This window comes from Notechis scutatus, chromosome 1 (assembly GCF_049901735.1).
Source record: "Notechis scutatus isolate UNSWTSFEM ecotype Mainland chromosome 1, rNotScu1.2, whole genome shotgun sequence".
NCBI lineage: Eukaryota > Metazoa > Chordata > Lepidosauria > Squamata > Elapidae > Notechis > Notechis scutatus.
This window is the reverse complement of record NC_142009.1, coordinates 247,877,850-247,896,863: the sequence shown is the minus strand read 5'-3', so window position 1 is coordinate 247,896,863 and position 19,014 is coordinate 247,877,850. Positions and strand designations below refer to the sequence as shown.

Genomic DNA, 19,014 nt, shown 5'->3' with positions numbered 1-19,014 from the left:
TTATTATTTAAGTTATTGCCTTCTAAATTAAAAATAATGCTCTTCCCAATTAATGTTATAATTGTTTTTTTATTTTATTTTCAGATTGGTGTCATTTGTTCTAGGTAAAATAAAGTAGGGCATGGCTTTACTTGGAAACAACATTATCAGCTATAACAAGCGTTCTACAGCCTGCATAAGCAGAACTAACAAGAAAAATTAAAGCTATAACGTGATCGAGAACAGAGAGTGGTTGTTCTTTACCCATGATATTGTTTGGCCTGATTTTTGTTGCAGTGAAAAACCGGTCTGAGATGTTTGTTCCCTCTTTTCCCCCAAGCTCCTATCACCTTATGAACAACAGCTATTCCTGAAGTTGCTATCCTACTATTGCTTAGGCTAATGTGTATGCTTTGACTGTGTTCCTTAACTAAATGTATAGAAGTAAGGAACCAAATCCATTTATCAAAAGCCTGAATTTCACATCCAATAACACTATGTAATTAAAATGGCTGAAATCTCAAAACTCTGATTATAATTAATGACAACACAGGTAGAGCTTGCTTAATAACAATAATTGGGAATGGAATTTCTTTCGGTAAATGGTCTAGTCCTAATGAGCAACATTATGTAACTGCATCAGGAACAGGAATGACTTACCAGAGTGCCTTGCAAATTCCTATCGGTTTCCTCATTGATTTCATTATTTATTTATCAAATTTGGAGACCGCCCTTCTCACTCACAGAGTGACACTGGGAGGTGTACAATTAAAATATTACTTGTGAGAAGCCAGAAAGGAAGATTGCAAATGGCAATCACGTAACTGTGAAATATTGCAACACTGTAAATGTGAGCTGGTTTCCAAAAGCCCAGATCACAGATCACCTGACCATGCGGTCACTGGGTCAGCCACAACTTCAAAGGTCAGCCATAAATTTGCTTTGCTCAGTGCCATCATAACTTTGAATGGTCATTGAACAAGTGGTTGTAACTGCAAGGGCCATCTGTAGGGTAGAAATGTTTGGGAGTCTTCTAAATTTCAGGAATTAGTACTTTTTCAGAAAAGTTTGATCATGCAAATATTGTATACCAGTTGTGTTATTACTTTCTTCATTTATAGAGAAAGACACTAAATTCTGTTGAACTAGTAAGCATCATTTCAAATAATAGGTAGTTCTTCTTTAGAGACCTAAGTTGGCTCTTGATCGTTAAGTGAAATAGTCATTAAATAAATCTGTGACTGTAATTATGATCTTACTTTAGTTTTCCTTTACTTTACAGATTAGCGAAGATTGTAAATATAAGAATTGAACACTAAATTACTTTTGCATCACTGTTGTAAGTGCAAACCGTCATTAAATGAGGCAACTGCTACCTGAAAGTGTAACTGGGCAAATATTCCATACTATCACATATGTAAACAAACATACAAAACCGGAGATGCCTGTTTCTTGATTTCCAACTTACTCCTGAGAAGATCCGGGCTGTCCTGTTTGTAGCATCCCAGGCCAAAACTAGATTGGGGCAAATGGAAAGAGCAAAATGAAATACAGAGATTTAACGTATAAAAGTTGTTTTCATTAAAGCACATTTTTAACCCAAAAGATTTATAACGGAAAAGTTGAAGAACCTTTTATGGATAAGTTAACTGATTTAAGCATATCCTGCCAATCACATTTGGGGAAATATATTTTTATTTTAGCCAATTAACTTACTCCAGGTGTTCCAGGGAACGTCGGACGGGGAATTCCTGGCAAACCCAACTTATTGTGAATCGCTGTTGCAGACACTATTTGAGCGGAGGACATGGCTGCCATGTGCTGGAGTGCTTTGTCCTTTGCAGTCTGATCCTTTAACATGACAATTACAGGCAATCATTAATAGTCCGGACCCAACAAAGCACACTGAGCAAGCACAGTTAGAAAGCATATGTGCTAAAATTAAACGGCACAGGAAATGTGAAAAATACAGAGCATACCATGCAGAAAAATGTAGCTTGAGAGGGGGGATAAAATACATTCCAATTGCATTGGAGCAAAGTTCTTTGCTCAATATTACTGTGTTTAATTCTAAAAAAGATTCTCTACTGAAAAACAGCAGGAAGCCAACTGAATGAGAATTGAAAACTGGGATGATGCCACAACAAAGTAAGAAAGAGCTGCTGTGCTGTGCTGTGCTTTGCCGAAAATGGAACTCTGAAGCAGCAACAAAGTCCCATTTCTAGTTTGGAATAAAGTCTTGGTTTAAATATGTACATCTGTAGACTGTAAAATAAACGTAAACCCTTTGCACGTTAAACCTCATGTAACTTCATTATTTTCAGGAAGCCTAAAAGCCATTTTAGCAGCTGCTGTGTGTACAACAAGGAGAAATAGGACAAAGCTACAATGCAAGTTTGCAAGAGTTAGAGCAAGTCTTATCTGAAGTAGTTGAAAATGTAGCAGAGAATTCAATGAATCCAGCCATAGTTAGTGCCTACAGACCCTGCCTGCTTTTTTTAAAGAATATACATATGCACTAAATATTTTCCTAAGGAACGAGGTTTAAACACTCTACCTTAAAGGGTGATCTATAGAGGAGGAATCAGAATATATATCCAGGCACTTGGAAACATTTTATTCCAAATATCATTCAATGAAAAGTATTTATTTTACTTATTTTTATCCCGCCTTTATTATTTATACAAATAACTTGAAGTGGCAAATATATCCAACACACCTCCTTCCTCTTATTTTCTCCACAATAACAACAACCCTGTAAGGTAAATTGGTCTCTGTGTGTGTGTGAGAGAGAGGTGGGGAGGCTACCCAGATGGCTTTCAGTGCTATGGAGGGACTTGGCACTCCGGTTTTCTAGCCTGGTGCCTTCACTAGACTGAACTGGTTCTAGCAATGAAGGATGTCTTGCAATAGAGTGATATGCCTAGATTCCCTCAGAACTACACTGTAATTGTGGGCAACTAGAGCAAGAATCAGGACCTGAGAAATTAGCACATTGTAGTAAATTATAATGAAGTTGGTTTACTTTTGGATAAGAAATCTGAGTGAATAAAGCACGATTTATTTTAGGATAACAAATTATATACTTAAATAAGAGTTTGTTACTGGCTTACTAACTGCAATTCTATCTTGAGCACAATGTGCAGGGAGGGATACATCATTTATGGGATTCCGTCTTACTTTGGGTTTGTTCCTTGCCTAATCCTCTAATCAATCCAGAGAGTGCAAGAAAAGAATAGCTAAAAAGAGAAGAAACAAGCTAGAAATTAGCTAATGAAGCCACAATTATTTTGCTCATCCTGAAAACTGATCCTGGTTTGTTTTCACTTTGTCCAATAATTAATTTATGAACACAGCCACTTGTTGTCTCTTACTTCCTAATGTTTTAAGGTATAAGATTTGCCTTGTTAATCATACTAAGGCAATCACCTATGTTCCCATAAACTAAGCTTGGGTTGGCCACTCTTGAGTCATAGAACTTAACTAGCTCAAGTTCCAGCTTTGGACCAAGAGAATTGGATTCTGGCTTAACAACATCTAAAGCATTATGTCTATAGCTGCTGCACAGGAAGAATTGCTAGTTTAACATTTTCCTTCCATGTCAGGAAGACAGAATAGCTATTTTCAAAGGGAATGTCATCGCTAAACAAATGCAAGTTCTGTGCAGGGCTGGAATAATGCCAGTGTGGCTGGTCCCTATACTGTATTATATACAAGCCCACCTTGCAGTCACATGTCTGAAGGGTAACATATGAAGCTATATGATTATGCATCAAGGTTAAAAACTAAGAACCATTTATGAATTATAGTTCTAAATATGGACTAACACTGCATTTGATGTTTGGATTTCTCTTAAGACTTTTAATATCTACATCTTTGTTTGATTTATTAAATAAGGACAGAATTCTTGAATTAGACAGAAATTTCTACTAATTCATTCTGACTCATTGAAATTAAAGTGATTATTATTGAATATTATTATTTTAGAAAACTTCTAAAGGGTTAAACATGAAGGATTAATCTTAGTTCAGTTTTTTTATTTACTCTTATACTATGACCCTCGGTGGTGCAGTGGTTACAGTGCAGTACTGCAGGATACTTCTGCTGACTGTCGGCTGCCTGCAATTTGGCAGTTCAAATCCTACCAGACTCAAAGTTGACTCAGCCTTCCATCCTTCTGAGATGGATAAAATGAGGACTCAAAATTGTTGCGGGCAATATGCTGACTCTGTGAACCGCATAGAGAGGGCTGTAAAGCACTATGAAGCGATATATAAGTTACTACTTATGAGTCCCTTTTCATTTTGATTTTCTATTTTTAACTGTGATTTTAAACCTCTACTAAATAAATACATACATTTTAAAGAAAGAAAAGAAAATGTGCATGCTTGGATATATTGCTGCCGAGAACCTACATATAAAAGTTTGGGGATTCATATAATGTTGAGAAAGCCAGCTGCAGAGAGATGCATTTGATTGATAGCAACCAAGCATTTGTGCCATTCACACATAGATTTCACCTGTGTGAGGTTTTCCCATTGAGCAACAGCATCTTTGGAGTTACAAGCTGTGTATGAATGGACTGAAATGGGCAATATTCCAAAGAAATACTATCCAGGCACTGGTTTATTGACAATTAGAAGTTACATCATATTCATTCATGTTTTTTCTCAGATATTATTACTACTGCTGTATAAGCAGCAGAAAAATTGATTTTAGTGGAAGTAGAGAATTTACATTTTATTTCAAAAGTTTAACACCATGGGATAAATCATGGTTTTAGGAATTGATCAACTTTGGATATAAGTCTGAATAATGAAGGGACAGAAGCACTAAGAGGCAAACCTATGATTACAAGCAAAGTTGCAAGCATGCTGGCTAGGAATGCATGCCATCCAATATGGAATACAGATTCACACAAGTATTCCCTTGAAAGCTCATACAAAGTAATGAGAAGTGAGCAGCTTTTTAATTTGAACAGCTCCTTTAGAAGCAGCACAGGCTAATAGTATAGTTAAAGCTACTAAAAAAAGAATATATGTATATATATATATGTATACATATATATGTGCGCACACATGCACATATGTATACATATATATATATATATGTATATCTGCCAAGCATAGCTAAAGTATATATTTGTTTTACTGACAATACTTACCATGCTTGTTACCTGGATGTAACAACAAAAAGTTTGTTAAAATGTTTCTATGTAAGTGCAATTTCTTAGCAAAATAGGCTACAGCAAATTAAAAAATAGAAGGGGGTTGCAGTTTATTCGGTATTTACAGGAATATTAAATTTTCACCAAGAAGCCGAATCATTGAAAGAGGGGAAAAAGAATTTAAGAATAGTCATGTTGATAACTAATAAAATCAAACACCTTCTTTTGGCAACACCGAGGCCTTCATTAGACTTGAGACATTGGTGGTGGAAGCTCCTGTCTCAAAAATAAGATGTTGCCTATTTTAAGCTAGCTGATTGGGGGTGGGTGGGTGGATTGATGGCAGGAGAGCAGCTGCTTATAGTAGTGTTCTTCCGTCCATCCTGCACAGAATATGAGCCTGAAATCTGATCAGGCATTAATGTTCCAGAAATGGCCCTAACACTTGTGGACCCATCTGTAAGCTGCTCTTGCAGACAGAGGGGAGCTACTGAGAACAGCGCGGCTGCAGAAGAACCAGAAAAGTACCTATTCAAAAGATTGACCAACTCTTCGACTGATTTTGTTACCTAAGCTTTTGGATCTTTTATTACAATTTTAAATATGAAAAATATTCTATTTTCTGTACATTTATTGTAGAACCCATCGCAACCACAGCCTATCTATACAAAATTTTGAGTGCCAGATTTGAGCTATGGACATTCATTTCAGCAATTAAGCCTCCAAAGACGTAATGGGGTATTGTTGTTGTTGTTGTTGTTATTATTGTTATGCCATGTTTATATATGTAACATAAAGCAGCACAAATACCTAATACCTTCCTCCTGCTTTCCCCCCCAACAACCACCTTACCAGGTGGGTTGGGCTGTGAGTGTGGCTTTCATGTCTGAGGGAAAGCTCCTAGGCCAGCACTTAACCACTATACCAATCTCTATTATTTTCATATTATACCCTGTCTAGCCAGTCAAAGAGATTCATAACAAATATTAATTGGGGAAACAAGGTCTAATATGCAGATTCCTTTTCATATTTGAAGAGTGTAATGGTTGGGTTCATCTGAAACAGTAAGCTTATATTTCTAACCTTGGCTTACCATAAATCACAGTTGTCTGGGGTACTGACTAACCTATAATCTTATTATCTGCACATAATGCCGAGATGTAATAGGTGGGCTCAGAGTAAATATTAAGCCGTAATACTAAGCTATAACAGGGTCTATGTGTACTAGGTATCAAGTAACAAAGCAACATAATTTGCAGTGTTTCATTTCCAGGCTTACTACACTGATTCAGATTCTAGAATTACTGTATCTTTATGAGTATGTGAGAGCAAAGTAATAGATTTTGTATCTTTAAAAAAAGATATATACTACCAAGTAATATTTATTGCAATGCCTGTGGCAGTTGGCTTGCCTGCTTGGTTTCTGGCATAAAGTTATCTCTAGCAGATAATGTTCTTGTTTGTTTTGGAAGCAATAAGATCGCCACCCTTTCTCCTGATAGATAATTTTTACCTATTTGGGGATATCTGCAGGACCAAACAGACCTCCCTGCTTTGAAAGTAAGGAAGAGGGAAGATGTGGCCTTCTGTCTTAATCTGCAGTTCTGGCGTAACTCCTAAGAACTGATTAAATCACTCATTAAAATGCTATATGACGTTTGAGCAACTAGTGAAGAAGTCTACATCCAATTAAAACTGGATGGGGAATTTAGGCAAGGAGATTAGCAGTAATTACCTAAACTGGAATTTAGCCAAGATACACGACTTAACACCCTTGTTCTCCACCTCTGAGTGCACTGGGATCTTTAATGAACACAAGTAATCAAGACCTTGACTTCTTAAGAAAAATGTGCATATGTTTTCGCTGTCAATTATGCAGCAGTTCCTATGAAACAGCTTAATTAGAATAAGGTAAAATTATGAAGTTGCTAGTGCAAATTTGAATAGAAATTTGACATGAATTATGAATTTAAACTATTAAATCATTAAATTATTAATTAATCATCCTTAAAACCTTGGAGCAAAATAGCATTTCCTTGGACAGCCATGAAAAGATTTTTTTTTTTAAAAAAAATCCATAAATATTTAAGCTCTATTAAAACAATTGCTTTGACCAAGGTGATCATGATGCTTCCTAAAATAGTAAACACGGACAAATGTTCTATATCATATTTCCCAAAGAAAATATACCTTCAGTGAAACCAAATGCAGTACCATACTCTCCTACACTATTCTGGTCTCTGTCAATCCCATCCCATTTTTCAGGGAGGGAAAGGATTACATTTGATCAAATGTATGAAGCCTGACCTTATTAAAGCAGGAGGATGGATGGATGGATGGATGGATGGATGGATGGATGGATGGATAGATAGATAGATAGATGATAGATATAGATAGATAGATAGATAGATAGATAGATAGATAGATAGATAGATAGATAGATAGATGTTGATGATTATGATTGCCTGCCCACTCAGAATGCTGCAATTTATCTACAGTTCTTTACTTGAGTTCAGATTCACACACAATGTGAATACTGGTAAAAATAAAGAATCAAAACAGCTGCTCTGATTCGTAATATGCTTGTAGTGGACTGGAATTGAGATACCGTTTTTTTCATGTACAGATAGTTCTGGATCTATGGCCACAATTGAGCCCAAAATTTCTGTTGCTACATGAGACAGTTGCTAAGTGAGTTGACACAACGGTTAAATAAATCACTACAGTTATTTAGTGTTTTTAATGAAAAGAAGGACTAGGGGTGACATGATAGCAGTGTTCCACTATCTAAGGGTCTGCCACAAAGAAGAGAGGGTCAAGCAGGGGTGGGATTCAAAAGTCCCAGCAACCGGTTCACTGCCCAGTTGCTGGGTGGGCATGGCCATGGTGGGCGTGGCCTACCAGAACATCAAGGAGGGGCATTTTTTGCCTTCCCAAGGGCCCAGGGGCTTCCCTTGGGCCTATGGGAGGGCAAAAATGGCCTCTCCTGGACTCTGGAGGCCCTCTCAAAGCCAGAAACAGGCCCGTTTCCAGACTTCCATTACTTCAAGGAGGGCCATTTTTTTTGCCTTCCCAAGGGTCTGGGGGCTTCCCTCAGGCCTCTAGGAGGGTAAAAATGGCCTCCCGGGGCTCTGGAGGGTTTTTTCCCCCTCCCAGAGCCTCCATGCAGACCCTACACTTACTTGAATCGAAAATGGGCCACGTGGAGATTCCTGGGAGGGGAGAGGCACGTGGCCAGCCAGTTGGTTCAAATACTGGTCTGGCGAACCAGACGCAAATTTCACATCCGGTTCACCCAAACCAGTCTGAACTGGTAGAATCCCACCCCTGGGGTCAAGCTTATTCTCCAAAGCAACTGAAGGCAGGAGAAGAAGCAAAGGATGGAAACTAATCAAGGAGAGAACCAAACTAGAACTAAAGAGAAATTTCCTGACAGTTACAACAATAAATCAGTGGGACGACTTGCCTACAGAAGTTGTGAATGCTCCAACACTGGAAGTTTTCCAGAAGAGACTGGACAATCATTTGCCTGAAATGTTATGGCTTTCTGCCTGAGCAAAGGGATTGGACTAAAAGTCTTCCAAGGTGTCTTCCAGTTCTGTTATTAGTAACACAACTGTTAAGTGAATTTGGCTTCCCCATTGTCTTTGCTTTATCAGAAGGTTGCAAAAAGTGATCACATGACCCTGGGATACCATTATAAACCATTATAAAATATGAGTCAGTTGCCAAAGCGTCTGAATTTTGATCACATGGGATCATAGGGAGTCTGCAAGAGTCATAAATGTAAAAACCAGTCATAAGTCCTCGAACTTTCACTAAACAAACTATTGTAAGTCAAGGACTATCTATATAGCTGCACATTTATTTATTTTTATTTATTTATTTGATTTGCCAATTGTTTACAAGATAATAAGTATAAGTGTATACATAGTTGTGAATACATGAAATGGGTACATATAAGAAAAATAAAAGAAGAATAAGAGAAACAATAGGACAGGGACGGTAGGCACGTTGGTGCGCTTATGCACGCCCCCTACAGACCTCTTAGGAAAGGGGTGAGGTCAATAGTAGACAGTCTAAGGTTAAAGTTTTTGGGGTTTGGGGAAGAAACTACAGAGTCGGGTAGAGTATTCCAGACATTGACCACTCTATTGCTGAAGTCGTATTTCCTGCAATCAAGTTTGGTGCGGTTAACTTTGAGTTTGTATCTATTGTGTGCTCTTGTGTTGTTATGGTTAAAGCTGAAGTATTCATTGACAGGTAGGACATTGCAATGTATGATTTTATATACCATGCTTAAATCAGACCGAAGACGGTGTAATTCAAGGTTTTCTAGTTCTAGAATTTCAAGTCTGGTGGCATAAGGTATTCTACAACGAGTAGAGGAGTGGACAACTCTTCTTGTGAAATATTTCTGGACTTTCTCAATTGTGCTAATATCAGATATGTAATGTGGGTTCCAGACTGATGAACTGTATTCAAGTATTGGTCTAGCAAATGTTTTGTATGCTCTGGTTAGTAGTGTGATATTATCAGAGAAAAAGCTACGTAGGATTAGGTTAACAACTCTTAATGCCTTTTTGGCTATGTAGTTGCAGTGGGCTCTAGCACTTAGATCATTAGAGGTGAGTATTCCAAGGTCCTTTACAGAGCTTGGGTCATCAACAAGATCTTGACTATTCAGCTTGTATTTTATTTTCTGATTTTTTTTGCCAATATGTAAGACAGAGCATTTATTTGTTGAGATTTGAAGTTGCCATTTGTTTGACCATTCTGATACATAGTCAAGATCTTTTTGTAGGTTAGCAGTATTGTCTGTGGTATTGAACAGCTTTACATCATCAGCGAAAAGTACGCAATTGCTCTTAATATGATCACAGAGGTCATTTATGTAGAGTATGAAGAGAGTTGGTCCTAGAACACTGCCTTGGGGGACACCACTATTGACAGGTACAGAATTTGATAGGACGCTCCCAATTTTGACCATTTGTTGTCTGTTTGCCAGGAATGCTTCTATCCAGTTATTCAGTTGTCCAGAGATACCATAGGATTTTATTTTTAGGAGTAGTTTGTCGTGTACCACTGAATCAAAGGCTTTACAGAAGTCTATGTAGATTGCGTCTATTGCTTTGCCCTGGTCGAGTTGTGTCGTCCATGTTTTTGCAGTGTAAGAGTTGCAGATTACAGGATAGTTTTTTTCTGAAACCAAATTGTTTATTGGAGAGTAGGTTGTTTGTCTCTAAGTGGAGGATGATGGATTGGTTAATAATTGATTCCATGACTTTACAGGTGACGCAGCATAAGGAGATTGGTCTGTAATTTTCAACTAGGCTTGGGTCTCCCTTTTTGAAGATGGGGATGACTGTGGCTTGTGACCATAGGTTAGGCAAGGAGCTGGTCCTGAAAGATTTTTCAAAGATTATGCTTAGAGGTTTGGCTATGGCAGTGGATAGCTTTTTTAAGAAGTAGGCACATATTCCATCCGGTCCAATAGATAGAGATGGTTTTAGATTGCGTAGTGCTTTTTCAACATTGTCTTCTGTAAAATCGATATGTATTAGATCATTGTTGTTATCTGTGGTATGGCTAGGAAATACTGGGCATGATCCGTTGCTGTTTACAAATACTGAGCCGAAGAATGTGTTAAAGATGTTGGCTTTAATGGTGTCGTCGTTGCAGTCTTTACCATCAGGTCCTATCAAGGGTGGATGGACCTTGAGTCTTTTAGTTTGTTGTTTACAAAATTGTAAAAAGCACGGGTGGAATTGGTGCTTAGAAGGTTTTCCTCTTGTTTAATGTGATAATTGGTGCATTCGGTCTTTATCTGGTGGCATAAATTTTTGTATCAGCTTTTGAAATTGGCAACGTGACCAGATTTGTTTTTCTGCCAGAGTGATCTCTTTTTGGATTGAAGTTTCCTTATTGTTATGGGTAATCTGCTTTTTTGTTTTGTTTTGGGAGTTGTTGTTGGTACATATAGTTTGATGACTCTTTTGACTTCAAGTAAAAATATGTTGTAATGGTCTTCAACAGTATTGCATCCAGTGAATAGAGATTGCCAATCAAGGGATGAGAGATCGTTGTCTATAAGATCATAGTTGCCTTTTTTGAAGTTACAATTGGGGATTACATCATTGTGGTGATTTTTGTGTGGGCGTATGTTGAGACAAAAGTCAATCATATTGTGGTCACTGCTGGAAAAGGGTTCTTTAGTTTGTATTCCGTAAATTAAATTCAAACTATTGCAGATGAGATCGAGGCAGTTGTTTAGTCTTGTGTTGTTGGTTACTAGTTGTTCCAGTCCCAGATTTGTAATAGCATTGTAGAAGGTTGTGTGTATGATTTCAGTTGTACATTCATTTAGGGTCCAGTCAATATGAGGTAGATTGAAATCACCAAGAAAGATAAAAGGGTATGGGCAGGATGCAGCCCATGTTAGTAATGTATTTAGCTTGTTTACATGTTCGATGTCATAATCAGGTGCTCTGTAACATAGTAAGAATCGAATTGTGATATTTAAGGATAGTTCACAGATGATGGTCTCAGGAAGAGCAAGCTCCTGGGTAACTTGGATATTTTTTAGATGTAAGGACTTTTTATAGAAGATAGCAACACCACCTCCTCTACGAATTTCACGATCTGATCGGTAAACATGATAGTCCCTTACTGTGGTAATGGAGTCAGGGAGAGATGCATTGAGCCATGTTTCACAGACAAATATAATGTCGAATTTAGCCATATTTAGTAGGAGGAAAAATTCAGGTATTTTATTCACGAGGCTTCTTGCATTGAGTAGTTTGCATTTAAGGCCAGTAGTAGTTGGAATTGAGGTAGTTAGGGGCGTGCATGCCTAGTCTTGGGTGATGGTGGATCGGTTGAGGTAGGGTTGTGGTTGAGGGTTAAAGTTGAGTTGCGGGTTGTGTGGCTTACTTTTGATACAGTCAGCATGGTAGTCAATGTACAGGTCCTTCTCCATTGTCTAGACGTTTTTTGAGTTCAGTGCGGAGTACACGGGAGCGGGCACGTTGCTGTATGGTTAGGTCAGGGCAACAACGGAGGTTCTTATGGTTGGTGTTGGTTTTGGCGAGTGAATTTATAGTGTAAATGAATTTACGTTTGCTTGATTCATTTTTGCAGATGACTCTGCACAAGCGTGGGGCCACAGAGCCTCCTGTGAAACTGGGAACCTGAATACAATTAATCCTCAACTTACAACAGTTCATTTAGTGATGGTTCGAAGTTACAATGGCACTGAAAACAGTGACTTGTGACCATTTTTCACACTTACGACCATTGCAACATCCCAATGGTCATGTGATTTACATCCAGCTGCTTGATAAGTGACTCATATTTATGACGGTTGCAGTGTTCAGGAGTCATTTTGCGACCTTCAGACAAGCAAAGTCAATGGAGAACCCAGATTCATTTAACAACCATGTTACTAATTTAACAACTGCCGTGATGCAGTCATTTAACAAATGGGGCAGGAAAAGTCATACAATGGGACAAATTCACTTAACAAATTTTTCACTTAGCAACATAAATTTTGGGCTCAATTGTGGTTGTAAGTTGAGGACCACCTGTAAATGTGGGGTTTTTTTCTTTTTTCTTTTTTATTACAAATAGCACTATTCACCATTAGTTTTTTACATTAAATGGTGATGAGATCATAATCCTCCATTATACAATACATTGTAATAAAAGAAAATGGAGAATAAAAAGCAGAAGTTTGTAAGAAATTGGGATTAGAAACATTCAATTAACAGAGGGACTGAATACTTCTAAAGTTGTTTGGGAGCAGGAGTAAAAACTTTCTGAGAAACCAAACACCATAATCCCCAGCCTGAGAATTTGATATGCTATGTGGGGTGAGAATTGTAGTTCAATATAACAGGAGAGAACCAAGTTGGAGGATGCTGCTTTATGCAATGTATTCATGCATAATATAATCAAATAATTTTAATGAATCAGATTCCAGGGTTTCCACTGCTTTTGAAAAAGCTACCAGAAAAATAAAATATGATCAGAAATTTCCATTTTTAAAACCACGGATATATTTACTGAAAGTTATATAAGAAGAAACTCATTTTTTTCATGTAAAACTGTTGTTCTTCCTTAAAAAAATTAACCAGTCCAATCTTCTTTTAGGAAATTAAATTTGTATTTCAATAAGATAAAAAGGATATTTAATTTAAAATTTCAAAGCATATATTGGTGTGTGTGTATAATATTATAATATAATAATATATATGGATACATACATAAATGTAAGAATTTTAAAATGATAAAACTGCAATTTATGAAAAATGGGTTTTATAGTGAAGCAGAAAATATAAGCATAGTTTCTTAATAAGAATTTTCAGAAATCTTATTCCTGTTCATATATAATATTGATAGGAGGAGGAGGAGGAGGAGAAGAAGAGGAGGAGGAGGAGGAGGAGGAGGAGGAGGAGGAGGAGGAGGAGGAGGAGGAGGAGGAAGAGGAAGAGGAGGAGGAGGAAGAAGAAGAAGAAGAAGAAGAAGAAGAAGAAGAAGAAGAAGAAGAAGAAGAAGAAGAAGAAGAAGAAGAAGAAGAAGAAGAAGAAGAAGAAGAAGAAGAAGAAGAAGAAGAAGAAGAAGAAGAAGAAGAAGAAGAAGAAGAAGAAGAAGAAGAAGAAGAAACAAACAAGTGCCATGGAAGTATGCAATTGTTCTAAACAAAACATGGTAGAATAATTGTAGCCATGACATCCAATTTTCTTATTATCAGAGAAGAAAGTGGAAGAAATAAAAGCTGGCTATTTCAACCAGCAATAGCCAGTGCTGAAAAAAGAAAGCACATTCAAAAGCTGTTCCAACTTGCTGCTTAATGAGGAGCAATTAATCCATCTTATTGTATTTCAAAATGCAGAGGACTCCATTCACATCAAAGAGAATTTTTCAAGGCTTTTATTGTTTTTTTCAATAAAGAGAAGCTACATAGAACTATCTTTAGAAACCCGACAACAGTATTATTATTTTTACATGCAAACAGTGTGGAATGTCCACTAATGGATATCAAATCATTGCATACGTGTGAACATTAGGCATTGTTTTTATTTTGTTTAATGAATTCCTAAATGGATACTGAAAATGAAGCAAAGATATTAGTTAAATGTTACTGTAGACCAGTGCAAAATGAGGAGTTGCAGCATTTCCTACAGTAGGTAGATAAAAAGGAGCAACCCACATTTCTGAATTGATCGTTGAAATTATTATCAAGTGGGTTCAAAAAGCTTTAGCCCATATTAGGGATATTTGTATAATATAGGTAAAAATCCTGGATCTGGATATTTATTTTCTACAGTATTGACAAAAGTGCAAAGAACAGTGTTGTGTTCCAAATACTCAGCAATTTGTACTCAGGCCCTTTCCGTGCACTCCTTCTAGTATATATTCACTACGTATCTAATAACTAATCAGTCACATATAAAGAGAGCTGCTATAAAAACTGCAGGCTGTAGGTTGTTCAGTTCATCTACTAAACGTGTGAAAGTCAGAGGTGGACCTGCATTTTTAAATATTGACAGTTGAATTCTTATGAAATACTCATAATTCAGAAACATAGATTTTGCTTTCTAATGACGGAATGCAGTTATTCATACTACAGTATAGAAATGCTATGGGTGTCCACCCCCTTCTTTTAATGCTTTTTTTTTTTTTTAATTCCTATTAATAGTTTTTCAATGTGTTTTAAAATTTTCTGGTGTTCTTGATATTTATTCATCTCGATATGATTTAAAAAGAAAAAGGAAAAAAAAAATCTGTTGTCTTCCTTCACCAGGTATTTCAACCTGATGAAGCTATGAGCAATGAAAAATCTTCCTCCAGGTAACCTGAAAGTAGACCTGGAGAAACTTTGCAGCATTTGGAACATGGAATTATCTGCAAGGGCAAAGGATATTTCCACTGCAGTGAACAAGCTTGGATGCACTGCTTGAGCTGATTCACTGGTGCATTCCAATGGAATTGCAGCAAGGGGCCAGAGTTTCTCTACTATACAGGTAGTCGTCGACTTAATGACCACGATTGAGCCCCAAATTTTTGTTTTTAAGTGAGATATTTGTTAAGTGAGTTTTGCCCCATTTTACAACATTTCTTGCCACAGTTGTTAAGTGAATCACTGCAGTTGATAAGCTAGTAGGCATGGTTGTTAAGGGAATCTGGCTCCTCCATTGATTTTGCTTGTCAAAAGGTTCATATATAGTATTGACCTTAGTACTGATCTCAGATGAGCTTAGGACACGGCAATGGTCGTAAGTAGGAGTCAGTTTCCAAGCATCAGAATTTTGATCATATGATCATGGGGACGCTACAAAGCTTGTGTGAAAAATGGTCAAAAGTCACTTTTCAGTGCCATTGTAACTTTGAACAGTCACTAAATGAACGGTTGTAAATCGAGGACTACCTGTACTTTTGAAGAGATGCATCAAATCATCTCACTTAAGGTTTCCCCAGCTATACGAGCAGGCAACAGCTGTTCAACAATGCAGCATTCAGGTGTGCTAAGTGAATTATATTTAGCAGTGCTAAATATAAAATATAAATATTTACTTTCAATGAAAGTTGCTCATGGAACACTAGTAGTGTGCAGAACATTGAGAAACACTTCTACACAAATTATGTTATGGGAAATGTTCCACACTGAGGTAGTTGATCTGTGATTATTTACAGTCTTCAGATTAGACAGAGGGCTTTTTCAGAAACTACCCCTCAGTAAATCATCCTCAATAGATAGACAGAACTGAAAATGGCACTGCACTCATTAGAATCTGCTACAGAGCAGAGCAGAGTTTGCATTTATCTTTAAATGTGCATGGTATAACATCTAAAAGAATATCTCCTATTGCCCATTTTTATTCTCTGTCCAAATCCTCCTTCATGTTTAGAAAGTTAAGGTGAAAGGAAGTCTTTCATATGATGTTAATAATTTTTTTTAAAAATCCATTCCTTTCGTCTTTTAATTTAGTGGATATAGTCCCAAATTAACAATATAAAAGGACATTATTTCTTAGAGGATTCACATGATGCCAAAATAATATATATTTTATATTCTCCCTGAAGCACATAGATAGAGAATAGGTTGCCTACTATCTTGCACTTAGCAAAATAATTTTTTAGCAAATAGCAAATATCAACTCTAAAAAAGGCTTATCATAACTTCGTTGCCATTTAATGGATTTAATAGAATCACAATATTACATTTATTTTGATGCAGCATCCAGATTTTCTCTAAGCAAGTTTTACTCTAGAGAATTCAGGTAACCCCGTATTTAAATAAGTACAAGACATTCGCAATTTTATAGTTTCCGTAGGCTTAATGTACAAACACATATCCAACCCTAACCCCACATAGATCCAGTCTTGAAGGCTGGGTCCCATGCAATTTAGTCCTCCACCTCTTCCTTAATAAGAGGAACAATTTTTCTGTCATTTACATCATGTAAAAATGAATTTTGTACAGATGGAGATACTACCCTTGTCACTCAAAGCTTATTTTACCATGGTGGCCTATCTCTTTGCACTGATTCGTGTCCTAAAATTGTGACAATGGCAAAAATTCTGAAAATGCAGCAAAGGATTCTTTTAAAAGATTCTTTAGACTTAGTGCACTCAGGACTAAGGATTCCTAAACTTTAAACAATAGAGAGGCAACAAGTCAAGTACCTGCTGGGAAAGAGGGCTTGTAAGTATAAATGATATTTTCTGTGCAAAAAAGGGCATCTTTGCCACTACCACCATCATTAACAAAAGGAAGTGCATAAGTAAGAAATAATAAACACATTTTCTAAAAGGAAAACTTTACTACTTTAGGTGGTGGGTGAAAAAAAAAATGCTTTCGCCATAAAACAGAACCATGACAATGTAAATACAAAAGTTTAGGAATAGGAAATTTGCTAGATATAACACAATCACTGAATTTATTGTTCACAAAGGAGACTGCAGGTGCCCAGTATTAATTTCAGTGTGTGCTTAAAAGTCAATACACTGCTTTAATGTTCCAAACATGAGCTAAAATGCCTTCTTTTAGCCATTAGATTGGATAGTTTTAGTCTGAAACGCTATAGCCTTCTCCATCTTTGCACCCTGGGTTAACAAGCAATATGTTTAAGTTGACTTAGCTGTTCACCAACCCCAACTAGTCAGCCAGTGAAGCTCAAAAGCCAGCCACCAACAGCCATACAAGCCTGCCAGCATGCTGCCCGCAGCAGAGTTAAACCAGAAGCTCGTGACAAACAGATCACTTATAAAATGAGTCTGTGGTTGACATTTTCCTGTTCCAGGACTGGGGCAAATGCCACTGATGGTATTTAATATTTCAGGCAATGAAGCCTTGCCCAAATCTGGTCTGTTCCAGAATTTTTGGAGTACAATTTTCATAATTCCTATTCCAACCGGGATTATATAATTTGTAATGTATCATAGTTGGAGCACATCAGGTTTGAGAAGACTGGTACACAGGATTCATAGGCTGAAATGTGTTTCTTTTGGTTGAATTTTTTTTTAAATGATTACAAAATAAGATAGAAACGAAAGGAAAAAACTCCACTTAACCTGTCATTCCACCCCCCATACCTTTCCCATTAAAAAAAAAAATTCAGGAGCGTACAATGCAACATTTGTATTTCTTACATGCACAAAACGAAGCATTGGCTGCTGTTTTTGTTTGCTCTTGGAAATTAGAAAGAGGGGGGGAAAAGATAATCCCTCTTTCGTTAATTTTAAGTGAAGTGATGCACAGCTTCTCTGGGATATATATTCTTTAATAAACTACCCAGTTGAAATTGTGCAGCCCCATCTTTGTTCTGTGTACTCAAAAGCCAGTCTTACTTGTGCTCTGTGGACCTTAAGTCTGTAAGAGGAGAATCCAGGATTTCCTCTGCAAAGCTCACGTTTATCAGATCTGACAAAAATTTCCACATCTTCAGAGAGTGCAGATTAAGCAGATTCCTAACTTTTCTAGAGAAGAAGCCAATGAGGTCGTTTCATTTGGCCAATATAAAAAGTGTGGAGGCTATAACGATTTGTCAAAGGTAAACTCTGGATGTTGCAGATAAGAATAACATCACTGGAGGCAAAGTGCTAATTTAGCCACTCATCTGAAAATGTATCTTTAAAAACAGAAAACAGAAAAACTGGTATACTGATTTAAATCTCAGCTTTTACAACATGTGCATGAGCACATAAAAAGATCTTCTTTTATTTAACCAGTGTTTTGATCCCCACCCCCTTATTACAAACTCTTTATCTCCTAATGAGATTTTAAAAGCAAAAAAACACAAAACAAGGACACATTTCCCTATAAAGTTGGCATGCAAACAGTGAATAGCATTCCAAGGTGTTAAAATAGTTTAATATAGATGCTACTGCAGAAATCAGAGGGAGGGAAGGAGATTAAACACAAAGAAATGTCAACAGCTACCACATGCAAGGAAACTAGGTTACAAGAATCACAGCCCCAGGCATTCCTCCAATCACCAGGGAACATAGGAAGTGAAACGCATAGCAACCACAAGCCCCAAAGCAGAAAAGCGCATACCTTCAGCTTGGAATGAAAATCACGAGATTTCCTTCTGGCAAGAACCTGAATGTGACTAGACACCTGCAGGGTAGGGGAAGGGAGGGAAACAAAGGAAAAGCCTGTAACCATGGAGATGAAAAGCCCCCTACAACTGGGCAAGCCAAACGTACCTTAATGGCAGCTTGAATTTCTCGAACTTTCTTCCTGGCTAAGACCTGTATGTGACTAGACACCTACATTGTTTGGAATTTTAAGGGGGGGGAAAAAGGGAGAACAAAGGGGAAAGGGTGAGAAGAGAATTTAAAAAAAAAGAACACAAGAAATC

At 37.1% G+C, this 19,014-nt stretch overlaps 1 protein-coding gene across 8 annotated transcripts in view; it reads right to left on the bottom strand.

Moving 5' to 3' along the window:
* The window catches only part of TEAD1 (TEA domain transcription factor 1), a 229,511-nt gene that overhangs the window by 38,588 nt on the left and 171,909 nt on the right, over nucleotides 1-19,014 (bottom strand). For 2 of the 8 annotated variants that reach the window (XM_087950992.1, XM_087950993.1), the window contains 4 exons: nucleotides 18,860-18,922; nucleotides 18,708-18,770; nucleotides 1,696-1,830; nucleotides 1,448-1,494 (listed from right to left, as the gene is read on the bottom strand). In XM_087950992.1, the coding sequence (XP_087807118.1) occupies nucleotides 1,448-1,494; nucleotides 1,696-1,830; nucleotides 18,708-18,770; nucleotides 18,860-18,922 (308 nt within the window). The remainder of the gene's footprint in view (nucleotides 1-1,447; nucleotides 1,495-1,695; nucleotides 1,831-18,707; nucleotides 18,771-18,859; nucleotides 18,923-19,014) is intronic. The other 6 variants (XM_026664833.2, XM_087950994.1, XM_026664832.2 and 3 more) reach the window with 5 other exon arrangements.